The sequence below is a fragment of the Mustela putorius genome, unplaced genomic scaffold, assembly GCF_011764305.1.
Source record: "Mustela putorius furo isolate JIRA1106 unplaced genomic scaffold, ASM1176430v1.1 tig00000450_pilon_pilon_pilon, whole genome shotgun sequence".
Lineage (NCBI taxonomy): Eukaryota > Metazoa > Chordata > Mammalia > Carnivora > Mustelidae > Mustela > Mustela putorius.
Window position 1 is genome coordinate 220,463 of NW_025421385.1, and position 19,398 is coordinate 239,860.

Consider the following 19,398-nt stretch of genomic DNA (forward strand, 5'->3'; position numbering starts at 1 on the left):
ATGAGCAAAGCCAGAAGGTGGCTTTCCTACTCGACATGCTCACCTACCTTGGGGTCACCAGGCTGCTGTCTTTCCAGCACTCGAACCCGATGCTTCCCCTCCCCCAGGGCGCTCAAGACCACCCCCTGGCCCTTTGGGACCTGGCTTCTTACCCTACACGGGCCCAGCCCTGCTCAGACCACCTTCAGACTCACCCCATCCAAGGCATTCTCCATGCAAATGCGAGCTTTTTGGTTTTTGCTTTTTTACAATGAAAACTGGACCAGGACACTGGTCCTAACTGAAGATCCCACAACAGCAGCCCCCTGTGCCAACAGAAGGGTGCAGACCTGGGAGCACGCCAAGCCTCCAGCTCCCACCCCACTGCATGCTGCCGGCCCCAGCACCCCCAGCTGCACCTGCACATGGTGACCCGCAGGGTTCCCGAGTCTCTGGCCCATCACCCCCCAGGGATGTGTGCTGTTGGGCTGGGTCCCCAGGGAAGCCAAAGCCGTCTCTGGCTCACCCCCTGCTCCTCAGCTGGCGAACCTCACACCCTCAAACTCACCGTGCCTTTTCTCACCTCCTCGGCCCATGTCCACCACACCCCCACTCCAAGCCCGCTTCTCTCCTCGCCCCGACTTCTGTGCTGTCCGCCGCAGCACTTTGGCCAACACTGCACACGCCACCGTCCCCCCCTCACTGCCACCCAACTGAGCTCCTGAGACCTCATCACAGTCCTTAGTCCCAGCACGACGCCCAGGGCAGATGCCTGTTAACACAAAGTTTAATAAACACATTCAACTTAAATCTCACAAACACAAAAAGAAAGAAAGAACTCTGAAAAGTGTTCTTGTAGTTGTTAAAAACAACCCCCCCCCAACTCTCTATGTAACCCTCTTGGCCTATGTATTCATTACACTAAAAAGCAGTCAACAGAATGAATATTTCAGGTCGCTGTTTCTGAACGGAGCGCACTCTCTCACACCCAGAGACAGACCTCACTAGGCGCAGTATCTCACGGACAAGAGCTCTCCACCAGCCTGCCGGCTGTCTTTTTGGAAAATTATCAAAACATTTACAAAACCACATTTTATACCATCTTTCAACTGAAACTGTTCTAACCCTCCACACCCCGGGGTTTGGGGTCGCCCTCTCAGAGCTTTAACGTTGAAGAACGCAGGAAGAAGGCACGGCCATCATTTACTGGACACTTACTAGGGAATCTACCTGGAGAAGTCAGTTTTGGGAAATGCCACACACCGGTCAGCTACTCCGCTACAACCCAGGAAGAAAGAGCCGCCCTCGAAAACCAGCTCACCAGGCTCCACACACCCCAGATCTGCACAAACCAGGCCGAAGGGCAGCATGGACTCCAGCGTCCTACTTCTCCAAGTTTACATCACCACAGACAGCAGATTCCTTCTTTTCTTCATAATTTAGACCAGTGAGGATTAAGTCCATATTAACTACAGTTTCTCCTAATTAACAAAAGAACAAAAGCTTTTGCTTTTCAGGTGAATGACTTAATTCCAATGAGTCTCAGTGACCACGCCACGCAGCCACAGACCAAGAGTGCGCCGGCTGCTTAAAAGGCAGTACCTAACGGCTACTGACAGAGGCGTGAACAGGAAAACCCGTAACCCTTACCACATTAGAAATGGACCAGCCAGAGGATGCAAGGTCCAACAGACCTGCTGATCGGAACTGTTACTCCTTGAATGAAATTCTATCTGAAACTACGGCAAGGACGCAGGAAATGACAGCGATACAGACAGTGCTTTCTCAGGAGGGGCAGGGCGGGTAGAGGTGAGCAGTCACTAGGCAGCGTCTGCAGGTTCTCTTGCGCCCTGCCCTCACCCTAGTGAGCTGCCGGGCAACAGGAGCTCCGTCAGGGTGCCTTCCCTCCTTCCTCTCCCACAGGAGAGTAAGAGGGCAGCGTACAGTGGCTAGAAAATGTGTCAGCATTTACAAGGAATAAGCATTATATGATGACTTATCCAAACCTAAATATTCATGCAGCAGCATTTTCACTTTTTTTTTTTTTTTAAGATTTTTTATTTATTTATCAGAGGGGGGGGGGGGAAGAGCGAGCACAGGCAGACAGAATGGTAGGTAGAGGCAGAGGGAGAAGCAGGCTCCCTCCTGAGCAAGGAGCCTGATGTGGGACTCGATCCCAGGACGCTGGGATCATGACCTGAACTGAAGGCAGCTGCTTAACCAACTGAGCCACCCAGGCATCCCGCATTTTCACTTTTAATCCAAATTATCCCTCCTACAGACACAAACTTCCCAGTCCTTCAAAACCCAGAGCCAGGAGCAAAGTGTTACCCGAGATCCTCTTAAAATAAACAGATATTGCTGAAAAATGCTAGAGGTTAGCCGATTCTCTGGGATACCACATAATTTCAAAGGTTTTTCTATAAAATTCCTCAAAGAAAACAAGGGGCAATGAACTCCTGGATACTTGGTCTGAGCAATATTGTTTTTGGATTCATCTCCTGAGGCAACAAAAGCAAAGGCAAAAAAGCAAAAATAAACTATTGGGACTTCAACAAACTAAAAAGCTTCTGCCCTAGGGCACCTGGGTGGCTCAGTTGATTAAAACGTCTACCTTCAGCTCAGGTCGTGATCCCAGGGTCCCAGGATCAAGCCCTGCACTGGGCTCCCTGCTCAGCGGGGAGACTGCTTCTCCCTCTGCCCACCCCCGCCTGTGCTCTCTCTTACTCTCTCTCTCAAATAAATAAATGAATAAATCTTTAAATAAATAATTAAAAAGCTTCTGCCCAGCAAAGAAAATCATCACTATAACCAAAAGGTAACCTAGTGAATGGAAGAAATTTGCAAATCACATATCCAATAAGGGTTAGTATCCAAAGTATATAAAGAACTTCTATAACTCAACATCAAAAAACCAAACAATCTGATTAAAAAATGGGCAGAGAACCTGAAGAGACATTTCTCTAGAGAAGACATCCAGATGGCCAACAGACACATGAAAAGATGTCCAACACCACTCATCATCAGAGAAATGAAATCGAAACCACAGTGAGATCTCCCTCGCACTGTCAGAACGGCTAAAATTAACAACACAGGAAACAACAGGTGTTTGTGAGGACTCAGAGAAAGGGGAGACCTTGTGCAGTGTTGGTGGGAATGCAAGCTGGTGTGGCCACTCTGGAGAACAGCACGGAGCGTCCTCCCAAAATTACAAGTAGAACTACCATGTGATACAGTAATTTCATTTCTGGGCATTTACCCGAAGAAAATGAAAACACAAATTTGAAAAGATCTATGAACCCCTATGAACCCCTATGTTTGCTGCAGCATTATTTGTAACAGCCAAGATACAGCAAGAGCCCAAGTGTCCAGTGACTAATGGACAGACAAAGAGCTGGTGCATGCAACACACACACACACACACACACACACAGAAGAGTATCAGTCAGCCCTAAAAAACAATGAAATTTTGGGCAGCATGGATGGATCCAGAAGGTCTCACGCTAAGCGAAATAAGCCAGACAAAAACAAATACCAAATCATTTCACTTGTATGTGGAATCTACAAAACAAATGAACAAACAGAAACATACTCCTAAATACAGAGAAGAACGTGGTGGCTGCCCGAGGCAAGGGGGTGAGATGATGGGTGAAAACAGGGAAGGAGATTAGGAGGCACAGACTTCCAGTCATAAAACCACCAGGCATGGAGATGAAGTCACAGCATAGAGAACGCATCAACAACCCTGGAAAAAGTGTATTCGGTGACCGACAGCGACCAGACTCCATGTGCTGAGTGCCTCGTAATTTATACAAATGTCGGGTCGCCACGTTGTCCACCTGAAATGAATACAGTACTTTATATCAACTTACCTCCATTAAAAATTTAAAAATAAATAAATAAAACTGCCTAAATAGGAAAGACAAAATTTCAAAGGTTTTAGCCTGGTATGCACTTTGAAACTATAGCAGAAATGTTTACAACAATTTGGTTAATCTGAATTAGAATGAAATAATCTTCTTAAATGCCTAAAAATCAAGAAAGAGAAGAGGAAACTTGAGTTTGGCAATTCCAAAAAAAACAAAAGTCGATTTTCTCACTCAAACTTTCAATTTGCTCGGCTCTGTGTTCAAAGGGATAAAGAAGTTGAGAGAAGACCTTGCTAGTTTAACTCCCTTCAAGCCGTAATATATTTTTTTAAGACTTTATTTATTTGACAGAGAGATCACAAGTAGGTCGAGAGACAGGCAGAGAGAGAGGAGGAAGCAGGCTCCCCGCTGAGCAGAGAGCCCGACTCGGGGCTCAGTCCCAGGACCCTGGGATCATGACCTGAGCCGAAGGCAGAGGCTTAACCACTGAGCCACCCAGGTGCCCCAAGCTGTAATGTTTTATATAGAAAATGGGAAAACGACATGATCAAACTTGGTCTCCTGCTATTCCCAAACAACAGAAACATCGATGCACACTCTACGATCGTCTGTATGTAACGAAGATATTTTGCCTGGAGCAAAGCTGTGCAATGGTCCACTCTCGCAACCCGTCCCCCAGGGAAGCTCCAGCTAGCTTTCGCTGACCACTCTCACTTGGCCTGCAGGGGCAGGGAGGGCCTGTGGGCAGACGTTGGGGGCAACAGCAGGCGAGGGGAGAGTGAGGAGAATTCGTTGATTACAATCGCTCAATTTTTAAGTTTAATAAACCACCCCTCAGGCTTTTAAAGAAAAATATTTGTCCTTGTAGTTCTGGAATATAAGGCTGGTTTAATCTGTATTTATATATGGCCTGAGTCCTGAAAAAAATTAAAAAATTCCCCACACGTACTTTTTTGCACAGACAGACCTCAGATGGTAATGAGCTGCTGGCCTGTAGGCGCTCTGTGAAGGCGCCGCACGCCTGGACTGCCCGTGCTGAGGCCACCAGCCTCCTCCTGCCGGGTGGGCTTCCCAGGGTGTCACTGAGCGAGCAGGCGGCTCTTCCCCAGCTCTGCTAACGACCTGAAGGAAGGGAGCAGGACAGGCTCTGCCTTTGGCATCTTTCCAGTTCTTTTCTGTTTCCTAAAATACACAAGGCTTCACGGTGACACAGTAAGCGAAGACTCTCACAAGGAGACGGAGCTGGAATCTGAAGGAAGAAGTGCCGTAAAGTCACGGTGATGACTGCACGATGCTCCCTCCCGGGGCCGGAACACGACGCGGCCACCGAAGCAGCGCACACTCCTCTGACAAAACGCCGGCAGGAGTGTCACCAGCACCCCCACATCACCGGACGCGCTCTCCAACGTGTGGCCACAATGAGGGATCTGTCCGGTGCCCGCACCTTCCGGCTCAGACCCCTAGGGTCTACAGCTGTGCAGGTGTCAGAGGCTGGGTCTAGGGCTCAGGGTCTACACCTGCGGAGTTAAAAATGCCTTTGGTTCCAAAAACACCTCACTTTAAACAAGTGGCTCCCACTTGTCCATCAGGCTGGGCGCAGAGAAAGCTGCTCAGCTCGTGCTCCTGCCATCTGCAACTCAACCATTACCATCACCCTTTCCCGAGGAAAGCTGTGCGAAATGAAAACACTCCTGAAAGGCTAATATTCTAAACATAAACTCAAGAATCTGCTGATGCCACCTGAACAGCTTCTGCGAGCTCAGCCGACAGCCAGTGGGGACAAGGACATCAGGCAAACAAGCTCATAAACCGAGAGGAGCTTAGAAGGAAAAGCACACGCTTCTTTCAGAGGACGGACTTCTGATGAGGAAGTTAGTCTGGGGTGGTTTTTACGTTCAGAAGAAGGGACAAACAGAATTAATCAGAAGACTGGCCTGAGCCAGAAAAACAAAAGTTGTATTTGTCAACACGGATAGAGTTTCTAGAGCAATGCAAGTGAATGAGACCATCTGCGCGTAAAAAGGCTAAACGTGGTGTAAGGGCCTTCCACACTGTGGGGGTGGCAGTGGGCAGGGGTTGGAGCAGGGGCAGAGTAGGTGGGGGGTGGCAGAGACGGGGGCAGACCTGCCGGACCAGTCCTCTGTCTGACACCTCCATTTCCGGACACATTTCTGCACCACCGCATTCCTGAGCTGGACAGAGGCACTGCTCGGACTGCAGCCTAGGGAAAGAGCGTCCAACCAGAACAAGAAAGTCTCTGAGACAAGCAGAATCTGCAGCTCAGGACTGTGTGACAGCCAAGGGACTGGAGCACAGAACACCAGAGCAGGCACTGCGCAGAAAGGAGCTTCCAAAATCTGAAGAGGTGACCCTGAGGACCTCGTTGAGAATTGAGCTCTAACGTGTCCAGAGCAAAACGCAGGGAGGCTGGACAAGACGACAGATCTGCCCCGCCATGTAACCAGTGGACCCTACAGAGCTCCACAATATCAGAGTCCTACCAGCCAATGTGCAGAGACCCTCATTAGACACCTAACACTCAGGTGACAGACAGCCCAGGAAGGCCAAGCCCCAGGAGCAGGGCCATTCCAGCTCCAGAGTGAGAGTCCCCACAGACCCAGCCTAATAAAGCTTAAGGCAATCCCTGAAAGGATCAGGTAAATTTACTGCCTGACAGAACACAATACCCTTCACAGATCCAGAATCTTCCAGGCTGCGATCAAAACACAGTGCGTTTGAGAATAAGCAGAAACACATGCCCCCTTATGAGGATGAAGTCAATTAACAGGCACAGGCCCAGAAGAGAGGGAGCTGATGGAATTAGTGGACAAGGTCTTGAAAACAGGTACTGCATAAATTTAAGAATTTATTTATTTTTTAAAAGATTTTATTTATTTGACAGAGAGAGACACAGTGAGAGAAGGAACACAAGCACGGGGAGGGGCAGAGGGAGAAGCAGGCTCCTCACCGAGCAGGGAGCCCGATGCGGGGCTCGGTCCCAGGACCCTGGGATCATGACCTGAGCCGAAGGCAGACACTTCATGACTGAGCCACCCAGGCGCCCCAAATTTAAGGATTGAAAGGCAAAGCTGAGCATGGGGGCGCAGGGGGTGAAGACTGAGACATCGCCTGGGACGGGCTAACAGCAGAACAGGTGTCGCGGAAGGAAGGCTCAGCGAACCTGAAGCAAGCGCAGCAGGACTCAGTCACACGGAAGCACCGAGAAAGGAGGCTGGAGGGCAAGCCCGGGTGTGTGATGGGCACCACGGGCAGTGAACCAGGCCGGAAGGGGAGGCCCAGAGTGAGGAGGAAAACAACAGCCAGGAGACAATGTTCGATGGAACAGAATTCACTTTCCTTCAGATTTGGTAGGAAATATACACTCTTTGGTCTAAAAAGCTCAGGAATCCCAAGCAGAATAAACAGGGTGTATCACTCCAAAGCTCGGCCTCAACAAACTGCTGGAAACCAGTGCAGAGAGAGACCTTACGGACAACCGGAGGGAAACACACTTGTTACAGATGAGGAACAACAGTGGGGATGACCTCAGTCACCACACGGCAGCCGATGCAAGCTGGAGATAACACAACATCCTTGCAAACAAAACAACAACAAAATACCTAAAATTATATATACAGCAAAACTATACTTCTGAAATAAAGATATTTTCAGGGGAAAAAATTAGGAAATAAAATGAGCACCAAAAGAAGTGTAAAAGCAAGTTCTCTAAATGAAGAAAGCTGATACCAAAGGACATTTGGAGCTACACAAAGAAATGGAAAGCACCAGAAATGATGCACTTAAGAGACTTCTCATTTGTAAACTGCTCTAAAAGGCAAGTGACTGTTTAATATAATGGTTGGAAAATGACAGTCAATGGGCCAAATCTGATTTGCTTGTTTTTATACAGTCTGAAAACTATAATAAGCTCACATTACTTTAGACTAGAAAATTATCAAAAGAAGAGTACTTTGTGATAAAGGAAGACTATATAAAATTCAAATTTTGCCACAAGGAAAAAGTAGATTAAGCTTTATGGAGACACAGCTACGCTCCTGTGACACTCGTGTCTACAGCGCAGTAGCAGAGTGTACTTGTCACACAGACTACAGGTGCCCCTCCAAGTCTGTAATATGTATTATCATCTGGCCCTTCACAGAAGTTCGCCAGCCCCTGGTTTAAAGGAAAAGTAAGAATCATATTACAATATTTAAAACATATGCATAATCTCAAAAGATTACACGTAGGTGACATTCTTGACATGACCAAACATTGATGCAACATTCTTGCAAAAACCAAGATACAGAGATTAAGGACGAACCAGTGGTGAACAGGGGACAGAGCCAGAGGGCAGGACACAAAGGGGCAGCATGAGAGAGCTCCTTCATGCGGGTGGACCGATTCTGCGTCCTGACATCGAACAGAATCCACGAAACCAGACACACACACAGAAATAAATAAATGAGTGAACGTATAACAGATGATGAAACTGATGAACGTCTGTAATGTAGTTAATAAAACCGCACTAATGAGGGGGGCCGGGGGCTTAGTCAGTGAAGCGTCTGCCCGTGGCTCAGGTCATGTTCCCGGGGTCCTGGGACCCAGACCTGCATCAGGCTCCCTGCTCAGCGGGGGACCTGTCTCTCCCTGTCCCCTGCCCCACTCATGCTCTCTCTCACTCTCTTTCTCTCAAAGAAATAAAGACCTTTTAAAAAAAAATTAAAAAATAAAAAATAAAAACTCCCAGCAAATCCTCTACAATGTAAAATTTTTTTCATGGTTATCTTTTTTTTAATCATGACAATCAATGCAAAATCACTTGCAGTTAAGAAAGAATATGGAGAAGAAATCACGTAAGGAAAAGAAATAGAAAAAATTATTTAAGTACTATCTGGTCCCAAAGTTTATTCCATAGGTTCTTTGGTTTCTGTTGTTCAGTTAGTGTCAATGTCTTGCTCACGCCTTCCTCAGGGCACAGAAGCCCCTGCACTGGGACAGCATGCGTGGGACAAGGCAGTAGGTGCTAAGACTCTGATGGCAGCTGGGTCCAGAGAGCCTCGCTGCTCCACAGCAACAGACCAAGGACAAGGACAGCACCTGGGTCAGACTGTCCCAACCCACAGGCTATGTGAAGGCTTACTTCCTGGAACAACAGCAGGACATTAATACGTCTGGAAAGAATGGAGTTTAGGCAAAAGGACCACAGACACAGTTTCAGTGGGATCTTACTGCTTCTGCCTCCGGTCCCAATCACGGTGTGCACAGCCCCGTTTCTCATCTAACGCTGCCAAGTGAGGCCAGAGCCCCTGGACGCCTGTCACAGGGGAACAGGACCTCACCTCAGAGGTAACTACACGTGTGAAGCATCACTCGTCTTTACTATGAAGAGCCGTTCTCTACCCCCGTGCCCCCCAACTCTTCCAAAAACAGAGGATTTTCCAAACTGTGAGGGAGGCCCCCTAGCTCTCCTGCTCTGGCCACCGGCAGTCCTCTCCCACTCTCTTGCTGTTGCCGCACAAGGAAAATATAGAGGAGAAAAACCTAAATAAAAACACTCTAAAGGAGGGACACCTGGGTGGCTCAGTGGGTTAAGCAGCTGCCTTCGGCTCGGGTCGTGATCCCAGCGTCCTGGGATCGAGCCCCACATCGGGCTCCTTGCTCGGCAGGGAGCCTGCTTCTCCCTCTGCCTCTGCCTGCCTCTCTGTCTGCCTGTGCTCGCTCTCTCCCCCTCTCTGACAAATAAATAAAATCTTTAAAAAAAAAAAAAGTGTTAAAAACACTCTAAAGGAAAACTTTGCTTATACTTTAAAATATGATGTACTAGATTTTATGGAATTATTTTATGAAAATCACATTTGGAAGAAAAATAAGTAGACATGGTCTTCTCATAATAAACATACCCCACACTCCTGCAGGAGAACAAGGTGTTTTTCCAGAAAACACAAATCCTTTTATGGACTAAAACTACAACACTTTATAAAAACAACGCGCTCCTCTAATGAATACTGCTCAGCGGTCTGCTAATCGGACAGAGCTGTCGCACGGCGATGACCCTGAACGTGCCACAGATGCGAGTGCGCTTCTCAATTACAGATTTTGCAGAGACACAAAAACCCTTTCGATTATCTCTGTTCTGACGAGAACGCGTTCGGCTCGATCCGGTGTGTCTCGGCCCGCGGAGCCGCGGCTCACCTCTGCCGTCGCCCAGCAGGAGGGCGTAGACGCGCTGCCGCACCGGGCGGTAGACGAAGGCCTGGCTGGGCAGGGCCTGGTCCAGGGCGTCCTCCAGCGTGTTGCCGCACTCGATCTCGCCGCTGCTCATGATGCTGTACACCAGGTAGCTCTCGGCCTGCACGTGATGCGCTCTAGCCACCTGCACAAGATCCAAACACAGCTGCTTTCCCCTCGGACACAAACAGTGACCTTCAGAAGGAAAAACCAACACCGGTGCTTTTAGGCCCTCGGAAGTGGGTCGCGGTCCCTCGGACTCACGGCACGGAGCCGTGCCAGCGTCCTCTCCTCGGCCCTTGGAGGCTCCAAGCTGTCCACCACGCCTCCCGACCTCCCACCGCCCGCCGGGCTCCGCGCACGGACTCCGCGGCCCCCGGCCTGCGGGCGCCTGTCGGGAGGCGTCACCGTGCGGACCCCAACCGGCCCGAGCCCACTCCCCGCTCTCCAGCCCGACCTCCTGTCTTCCTAGAAACAGGCCCCGTCACTGCCCTCCTCAAAGCACCCTCACCCTAACTTTCAAGGCCCCAGTGTCCTCTTCCCAGGACACCAACCCACCTCGCAGAAACCAGCCCCAAGGGAGCACCTTCTCTGCTCCTCAGGAATACTCGAACCTTCTTCATCCGCACTTGGGCTCCAGGAAAGGCGCCTCTCAGGGCCCTCCCACCTCATAGGCCCCTCTCTCATCCGGGTCCGCCTTCCGCTCCCAGCCGCAGCTCACCCCCTGCCTAATGGGGTCAGCCCGCACGGGTCCTGTAGTAGTTATCTGGTCCGACCTCCCTGAGTAAACTGCACTTTGCTGGGGTCCCGAACCGTACCAGTCGCTCAGCTGTTCAGTAATTCCTCACTGAGCAAACACAGGTACTGCACACCCCGTTTCTGCCTTATAACCAGCAATGTGGGCACAAGGTAGGTGACAAGACACAGGGCTGCGTTCCACTTTCTCCTCATAATGAAGCTGTGGGGCGCCTGGGCGGCTCCGTGGTAAAATCCTCTGCCTTCGGCTCAGGTCATGATCCCTGGGTCCTGGGATCGAGCCCCACATCGGGTTCCCTGCTCGGCAGGAAGCCTGCTTCCTCCTCTCTCTCTGCCTACTTGTGATCTCTGTCAAATACATAAATAAAATCTTAAAAAAAAAAAAAGGAGCTAAGGGGCGCCTGGGGGGCTGAGTCAGTTAAGCCTCTGACTTAGACTCAGATCATGATCCCAGGGTCCTGGGGGAGAGCCCTGTGTCTGGCTTCCTGCTCGGTGGGGAGCCTGTTTCTCCCTTCCCCTCTCCCCTGCTTGTGCTCACTCTCTTGCATATAAAGAAATAAAATACTTTAAAAAAATTAAAGAAAGGAGCTAAGATCGCAGGCCTATAGTAATCTACATACCGCTTTTATTTTTTCTGTGAACTTTTTTTTTAGAGTTTATTAATCTATTTGACAGAAAGAGCGATCACAAGCAGGAAGAGAGGCAGAGAGGCGGGGAGGGAGGAAGCAGACTCCCGGCTGAGCAGAGAGCCTGGTGTGGGGCTCGATCCCAGGACCCTGAGATCATGACCTGAGCAGAGTCCGATGCTTAACCCACTGAGCCACCCAGGCGCCCCTGTGAAGAACATTCTCACTAGTACAGGAGTGATTTATCCAGATTACTACTCAAAATTCAAATCCAAACAGTCTGCCACAGAAGGCATCTAAAATGTGGTGTTAGGACAACTTGGAATGTTGAAAACTCTGAATCAGTATTCTTGTTATACATACTTTTAAGCAGTTCTAGTCATTTTGATTTGTTTTTGTAGAATCGAATCTTACTCTATTCCTTCCGTTCTTCAGATATAAAGTAGGTTTAATGAAAGTGCCAACCTCACAGAGCTATCCTCAGGGTTAAATGCGTCAACGCAGACGGTTAATGAGACCGGCACGCGAGGCCTGGCCCACAGCGCGTGGTTCCCAGCGTCCCCACTGTCACGAGGCCACACACATTACTGAACGTCTCTCTCCTTGCTGAAATGTCTTGAAATCAGGATAGCAGAAAGCTTGCAACTTTAAGGTAAGTAAGGTTAAAAAATATTTTTTAAAGGATTGTTATTTGATTCTCTAACGGAAGGTCAATGGAACTGAGCTATTTCTTTCTCTACGTGCTCCTTCTGATACTGAATCTACCGACATTATAGTTGTGTTTTTAACGATCCTTTTGAGGCAAAATAGCTTGACTTATTCTCCTATTGCCTCTTCCATATCTGAGTCTTTTTCATTTTCAAGAGAGATGTATTTTAACAAATCTATCTAGAAAGTTGTAACAAACTGTATTCTCCCTACCAAGAAATCTTCAATTTTGCCAAGTGTATAGAATCTGAGGGAATACAGGGGTTTTCAGGTAAGTTCTCTATAATTAGAACTTTAATCCACTAATTAGATCAGAGTCTTCTAATAAGTACCTTTTACCGCTGCCCTTAACTATAGATCTAGACAGCACTCCACACATGGAAAAACCTTAACATATTCACCTAATCTAAAAATCCTAACATAGGATTTTTAATTCAGTGTAATTCAGTGTATCCAACATTATGGAAACCACATAGGTCTCTGGCCATGGTACGTGCCTAGGGTAACAGCCATGCGCTACAGCCTTCTACCAAAGAGTTTCTAGGAGACTGTGTGGGGTTGAAATTCTTACATGTTGGAATTGGAGTCACCTATCTGATAGGGCTAGAAGACTCCGCTGTGAACAAATTTTAAGGAAAAATGTAAAGAGAACTGAAGAAACTTCACACGATTATCTTCAAAGACATCATGAAGCCCACAATCAATGGGAGAGCCGTAGCGCAGCCAACACGCGGTCCCTTCACAGCGGCCCAACTCCCCCTGCAGGCAGGCTTCCCGCTCTCCTCCCCATCCGAGGCTCTTCCACCACCAAACTTCCTGAAGGAGCAAGCACCCCCAGCTCTGGCTTTTGCCTCCAAGGTTCTCTTAAAACCCTGGCCATCTGACCTCCACCAGGCCCCAGTGTGACAACGGCTCTCTCAGGCCTTGAACCCCTCCTAACTGCCAACCCCAATAGCCACCTAGCCCCGTTTCCACTTTACTCTGCAGCACTTGGCAGTCCTGGCCATTTCTGCTCTCATTCTTAAAAGCTGCCTCCTTGGGTTTCTCCCCTGGGGTCAGCGATCCTCATTCCCCTCCTGGTCGGACCACCTCTCTTAGCGGATGTTTTCAGAAGGCTCCATCCTACAAAACCCTCTCCTTGGAGGGTTTCCATGACCACGTACAGTCAGATGACTTCTGGATGGCTGTCTCCTGTCCAGTAATGGAACTTGAGGCCTGTTTTCAAAGCATCGGATGGTCTTTCCTAGGTACCCTCTGGGTCAAACTTTTCCTCCCCACCCTTAAGTCACGGGGACTCCCATCTCAGAACACAGGAGGGCCCTTACCTCCACAGCAAGACTGACTTTTGAATGTTTCTTCCTTCCCTTTGCCATTGTCCTAATTCTAGCTCTTTTGTGTTCTACCTTGGTTTCTGCAACAGCCACACCAGTGCATTCTCTCAAGTATAACCAATGTTTCAAAAAACACATCCCTGATCACATCACACTCCTGTTTAAAGATATCCAATACCTCCTCAACATGTATAAAAACCAAGTCCTAAATTCTTTCATAAGACACATGCTGCCCTTTGTGGTCTCACCCAATCTGTCAGAACTCTCTTTGCTGGAAACTAGGGGAGATGGGGGAGATGACCAGGGTGTCCAGTAAAAGAGGAAAGGTCACGGATGGGTCGTGTTGGGATGGTGAATGGAAGTCAGGGTCCGTGAAGAGCTCACGCCGAGAGGACATTTGCACACCATACACAAATGGGAAATGCGTGTGAGTTGGGAACCAGCAGGGGCCAGGTCCTTTTCCGCAGGAGCTCTGGGCCAGCCAAGCAGCAGACTGGCCCTCTTCCAGACAGGGAGGCAGCCTGCGTGCTCTACTTTGGCTCTGCGGTTCCTCTGCCTGTGTGCCTTTCCCCATCCCGTCCTTCAGGCCAACTGCTACAGGGGCTCCAAGGCCGACACCCCGCGCCGCCTCTGACGCCTAAGTCCAGGAGCAGGGGGAGGCTTCCTGACAAACTCCTCCGTGCTCCCGCCTCCACACGACTGACGGCGACGGTCTCAGTCCTCCACGTGTCATCAGGGAACACAGATGTCGTCTCGCGAAGGGTCAGACTGGCAGTCAGACGGCGGGTCAGTCAGAGGACCGGGCTCTGTCGAGTAGGAGCTATGTGACTGCAGACGGTGTCAGTTAGCCCTTTCACACCCGTGTCCTCACGTGGTAATGGAGGCAAGTGCGTCCAGCATCAGGACAATTAAGTGAAATGATGTGGACAGTGCCTTCTGGTCACGAGTGGGGAACCCACTCTGCATGGTCGGTATTAACCCAGCATTCCTGCAGCCAACCTCATAGTAAAACCAAATGAATTTGAGCAAAGTTAGGTCTAGCCCTTCTCTGTTCATTTTCCCGACTTTGAGTAATGAGTCTGTTCAGATGACTTCTAGTTCCCCGCTGGGATCTGGCCTCCCCACCCCCACCCCCGCCCACCTGTACTTCTTCCTACTGTCCGACTACACTTCCACCCGGAGTTCTAATCCCGCCCTCCCTCCAACTTCTACACATTCTTTACTTCTATGAAGCACTTAAGGATGCTTCCAGGTAGGATCATTTTAACCCCTTCATACTTTTTCACCTATAACTCTCTTAACAGACACATCACAGGGGCGCCTGGGTGGCTCACTGGATAGGGCCGCTGCCTTCGGCTCAGGTCATGATCTCAGGGTCCTGGGATCGAGCCCCGCATCGGGCTCTCTGCTCAGCGGGGAGCCTGCTTCCCTCCTCTCTCTCTGCCTGTCTCTCTGCCTACTCGTGATCTCTCTCTGTCAAATAAATAAATAAAATCTTAAAAAAAAAAAAAGACACATCACATCCTACTTCTCACTATAATTTTTTATGTTAGCAAGTTAGCTTATCTGCTACAATGCATGCAACAGAGAAAGAGGTGAGACTTCTCAAGACAGAAGAACCATGGACTTGTATGGGAAGGGGAGAGCATCACTGAAGGAGAGGCAGGTACAAGAAAAAGGGAATAGAGCCTTCAAGGCTTCCTGAGCAGCTACTGCAAGACAGTGGGACAGGCCAAAGGGGCTCCACAGTGAAAAGAAACAAACACGACCCCCGCCCTCACAGCACTGTTGCAAGCATGAAGTTCCAGCGAGGTGTATGTCACAGCAGGTGCCCAGCGGCAGATGGCCAGGGGCCATCTCTGAGTGAATGACCCCCCCAGCCATGACAAAAAAGACTAGCAGGCATTACCTAGCATGGGGGCAGAAGAGCACCTGCAGGGCCACGACAGACCAGCTGGAGAAGTGGCCGTAGCGAGGTAACGGCAGGCCATAGCTTGCTTAAGGCTACTGTTTCTACTCTTCAAAGAGTTATGGAACCCAAATCAAGGGTTTTATTTCTGCATGCACCACAGTAAATGGATCGGAAGGGGCCAAAGTCTACACAGAAGAGTTGTCAGAGATTCCTGAGTCATCCAGGAAAGCAGCAGCCTACACCCGGTGGCGAGACTGACTGACTAGCTCCAAGGAGAGAAGAGTTACAACGACCAGGACAGAGAATTCCCAGGTCTGTGTAAGTGGACGGAAGACGGAGACTGTCAGGGCCACAGGTTTGTGGGTATGAGATGACGTGTAGGGGCGCCTGGGTGGCTTAGTGGGTTAAAGCCCCTGCCTTCGGCTCAGGTCATGATCTCAGGGTCCTGGGATCGAGCCCCACATGGGGCTCTCTGCTCAGTGGGGAGTCTGCTTCCCCCTCTCTCTCTGCCTGCCTCTCTGCCTACTTGTGATCTCTGTCTGTCAAATAAATAAGTAAAATCTTAAAAACAAAACAAAAACAACCAACCACAACAAAAAAAAGAGATAATATGTGTAACCCACCTAGCACAGAAGCTCACACATGTAGTTAATAACTAGTAACCCACCATAAAAACCTCAAGGGCTCTGTGTTGCTTTGAGAATTAAGTCCCAACTCCTAGTGGGGCATGTTAACAGTCTTCATAATCTGGCTACACTCCACGTTTTCCAACCTCTCTCCCCATATCTCCCCTAAGACCCCATACTCCAGCCTACTGGTCTACCTCGTACCCCAAGGCAACACCTATTTGTTACCTAGTCCAGCTCCCACAAAGGTCTGGTTCACTCTTACCTCTTCAGGAACATCTCTCTGTATTTACCCCAGTCATCACTCTCCTTCCAATTCCCAGAGCTCTCTTCTAGGATAGGCAGGCACCAATATGAAGCATACTTTATAATGTGAGCTGCCAATGCACATGTCCTACCTACTAACTACACTGCTAGGTCCTGCCCTGTGTCCCCCACAGTGCCTTAACTATGCAAGAAGTCAATAAATATTCACTGGCAAATCCATCAATCTGTCAACGGGTATATTTTCAATCATGACATCCCAGATTCAGACAGGCATATCTACGTACCTTTAAAATTTCAGGGTCTGAAACCATAGTTACTTGTTTGACTTCAGGCTCCATATGCATGTGGTCTTGTTTAATTGCAGGGTCTGTACACATGGATGCTTCCAGTTTAAATTCAGGATCTGCCCCTAGAGGTAACTTTTGCTTGATTGCAGTGTGTGCATATATGGGAACTCCTTGCCTAGATTCAGGATCTATACAAATGGGAACTCCTTGCTTGGGCTCGGGGTCCGCACACATGGGAACTCCTTGCTTGGGCTCGGGGTCCGCACACATGGGAACTCCTTGCTTGGGCTCGGGGTCCGCACACATGGGAACTCCTTGCTTGGGCTCGGGGTCCGCACACATGGGAACTCCTTGCTTGGGCTCGGGGTCCGCACACATGGGAACTCCTTGCTTGGGCTCGGGGTCCGCACCCATGGGAACTCCTTGCTTGGGCTCGGGGTCCGCACCCATGGGAACTCCTTGCTTGGGCTCGGGGTCCGCACCCATGGGAACTCCTTGCTTGGGTTCGGGGTCCGCACCCATGGGAACTCCTTGCTTGGGTTCGGGGTCCGCACCCATGGGAACTCCTTGCTTGGGTTCGGGGTCCACACACATGGGAACTCCTTGCTTGGGTTCGGGGTCCACACACATGGGAACTCCTTGCTTGGGTTCGGGATCCGCACACATGGGAACTCCATCCTTGGGGTCGGGGTCCGCACACATGGGAACTCCTTGCTTGGGTTCAGGGTCCACACACATGGGAACTCCTTGCTTGGGTTCAGGGTCCGCACACATGGGAACTCCTTGCTTGGGTTCGGGGTCCGCACACATGGGAACTCCTTGCTTGGGTTCAGAGTCTGAACTCATGGATACCACCTGCTTGGGTAAAGTTATTAAACCCTTGGGTTTTTGGAAAAACCATGGAGATTTCTGTCCTGGCAAAAGATAGGATGCCACACCCTTATAAAAGAGAGCTTTGTTTGGTCCCAAAGGTAACATCTCTTCCAGCTTTTTCTCACCCTGATGCAAGTGAAGAACTTTAGAGATATGGTCTGCTACAGCTAAAATAACGTTACCCTTTTTGTCAAAGTTCTCCTTGAGAGAAGTGTACGAAGACAAGCATTTGTACCGAAAGCTCTCAAACATGCCCTCTGGGATTATGTCATTGCCAAGTAGGCAGGCCAGAAGAGGAAGGTCTGCTAGGCTGATAGCCAGACTCTCACAGAGCTTCTCTCTACAAAGCATGACAGTACTAAGACTCTCCAGGCAGAGGTCACCAATTGAAAAGTAGGGACAAGTATCATAAATTAAGTAGTCAGTATCTTCTCCAAGAATCCCAAGACAGTTATTCTGGAGGCCATAAGAGGCCACCTCATAATCAGCCTCCTGTACGGAACACAGGGTTTCCTGACCCAGGGTCTTCAGAGCGAATCGTGTGAAGATGGCCAGCCCCGACGGGATGAAGAACATATTTCTGCCGGGCTGCTCCCTGTGTGACTTGATATACTGGAAGATCCTGGAGATCTCCTTATTGTTCTTGAGTCTCCGTTTCACCCACTCATCTCTCTTCTCCTGCTCCACCATGCCGTCAAAGAAGAACACCAGCTTGATGCCAACAGTTGTGAAAGTCTTAACAAAATCCCGCAAAGCAGAAAAGTATTCCCGCCACTGGCCACCGCAGATCCAAGACTCGGGAGTATACCAGTATCTGAGACAACACATGGCGTCGACCACGATGGTAGGAGTGCTCCCAGGGTGCTCGCTTCGGTGGCGTTCTGCCAGCTCTCGGAAATCCACCACTGTACAGATGTGTGGGCAGGTACTGCCCACAAACCCCTGCAAACCTCTCACGCCCATAACTGAACTCCCGGAAAGCTCCCGGAAAGGATCTGGAAAGGAAAATAAGTAATTATGGATGACCACTGGACATATGACCCCTTTCAAGCAAACACAAGACAACATCCAATACTCACTCTCCAGCTGCGAAGCACTCCAGCACTAACAAGATACGGAACATGACACACCTGTCAGGAGCCTGAAGCTCTCACTAAAGAGGAAGAGGCTCTTTACCCAAGCAGGAGTCGGCAGGGCTGCCTTCACCAGGGCCACACAGCGCAGCAACGCGCCAAGATTTGCATGAAGGCCCTCATTCAAGGGATTTCTCAACCAAACTAAAAACAAGGCAACGGTTTTCAAAGAAGTAGTGTTTCCCATCTAAGAACTCAAGACTAGAGTTAATTCTGAAAACCTAAAACATATACAGACACACACAATATCCATGTCTCTCAGAATAATTTTGCTGAGTGAAGAAAGCTAGACCAAGGGTGTACATACCGGAGGACCCGTCTGTACGAAATTCGAGTTCACTGAGAGTGGGGCTGCAGCACAGAGAGCTGGTGGTGCTGGCCCGGCATGGGGCAGGCAGGAAGGAGCGACGCACACAATGGAAACTTCGGGTGACGGATATGTTCACTACCTCACCTGTGGTAATGGTTTGACAGGCGAACACACGCTAAATCTTGTCTAACTGAACACTGAAACAAAGCACATTTTACTGTCTATCAAGTATACCTGAATGACGCTCTCAAAAAGAAAAAGATAAAAATTCACAATGCCAAATTTCTGTAACATCTGAGTTGGTGAGGGACTTTGAACGGAAAACCGCTCGCTCTGAAGCACAGAAACACGGTGGTTCCGAGTTGGAGCTCAAACTCTAGAGAAAACCAAAGCAGAGTATCTTAATGTCACTGGTCATAAAAAATTCCATGACGACGTCTTTGATCCTAACGGCCTGTGATTTTCACTTTGGTTTTAAGACTCATCAGGGCCG

The 19,398-nt window shown here is 49.3% G+C and overlaps 1 protein-coding gene across 18 annotated transcripts in view; it reads right to left on the bottom strand.

Moving 5' to 3' along the window:
* FAM120B (family with sequence similarity 120B) overlaps positions 1 to 19,398 on the bottom strand; it is an 88,944-nt gene that overhangs the window by 59,649 nt on the left and 9,897 nt on the right. For 12 of the 18 annotated variants that reach the window (XR_006606756.1, XM_045079969.1, XM_045079963.1 and 9 more), the window contains exons 1-3: positions 18,542 to 19,102; positions 16,587 to 18,457; positions 10,041 to 10,221 (exon numbers count right to left, since the gene is read on the bottom strand). The exons of 1 other annotated variant lie outside the window; for it this stretch is intronic. Coding sequence is in view for 16 of the 17 variants with exons in the window: in XM_045079969.1 (XP_044935904.1) it covers positions 10,041 to 10,221; positions 16,587 to 18,425 (2,020 nt within the window). In the remaining variant the exon portion in view is untranslated. Of the gene's footprint in view, positions 1 to 10,040; positions 10,272 to 10,634; positions 11,101 to 16,586; positions 18,458 to 18,541; positions 19,103 to 19,398 lie in introns of those variants that run through there. 5 more of the 18 variants (XM_045079961.1, XM_045079960.1, XM_045079972.1 and 2 more) reach the window with 5 other exon arrangements.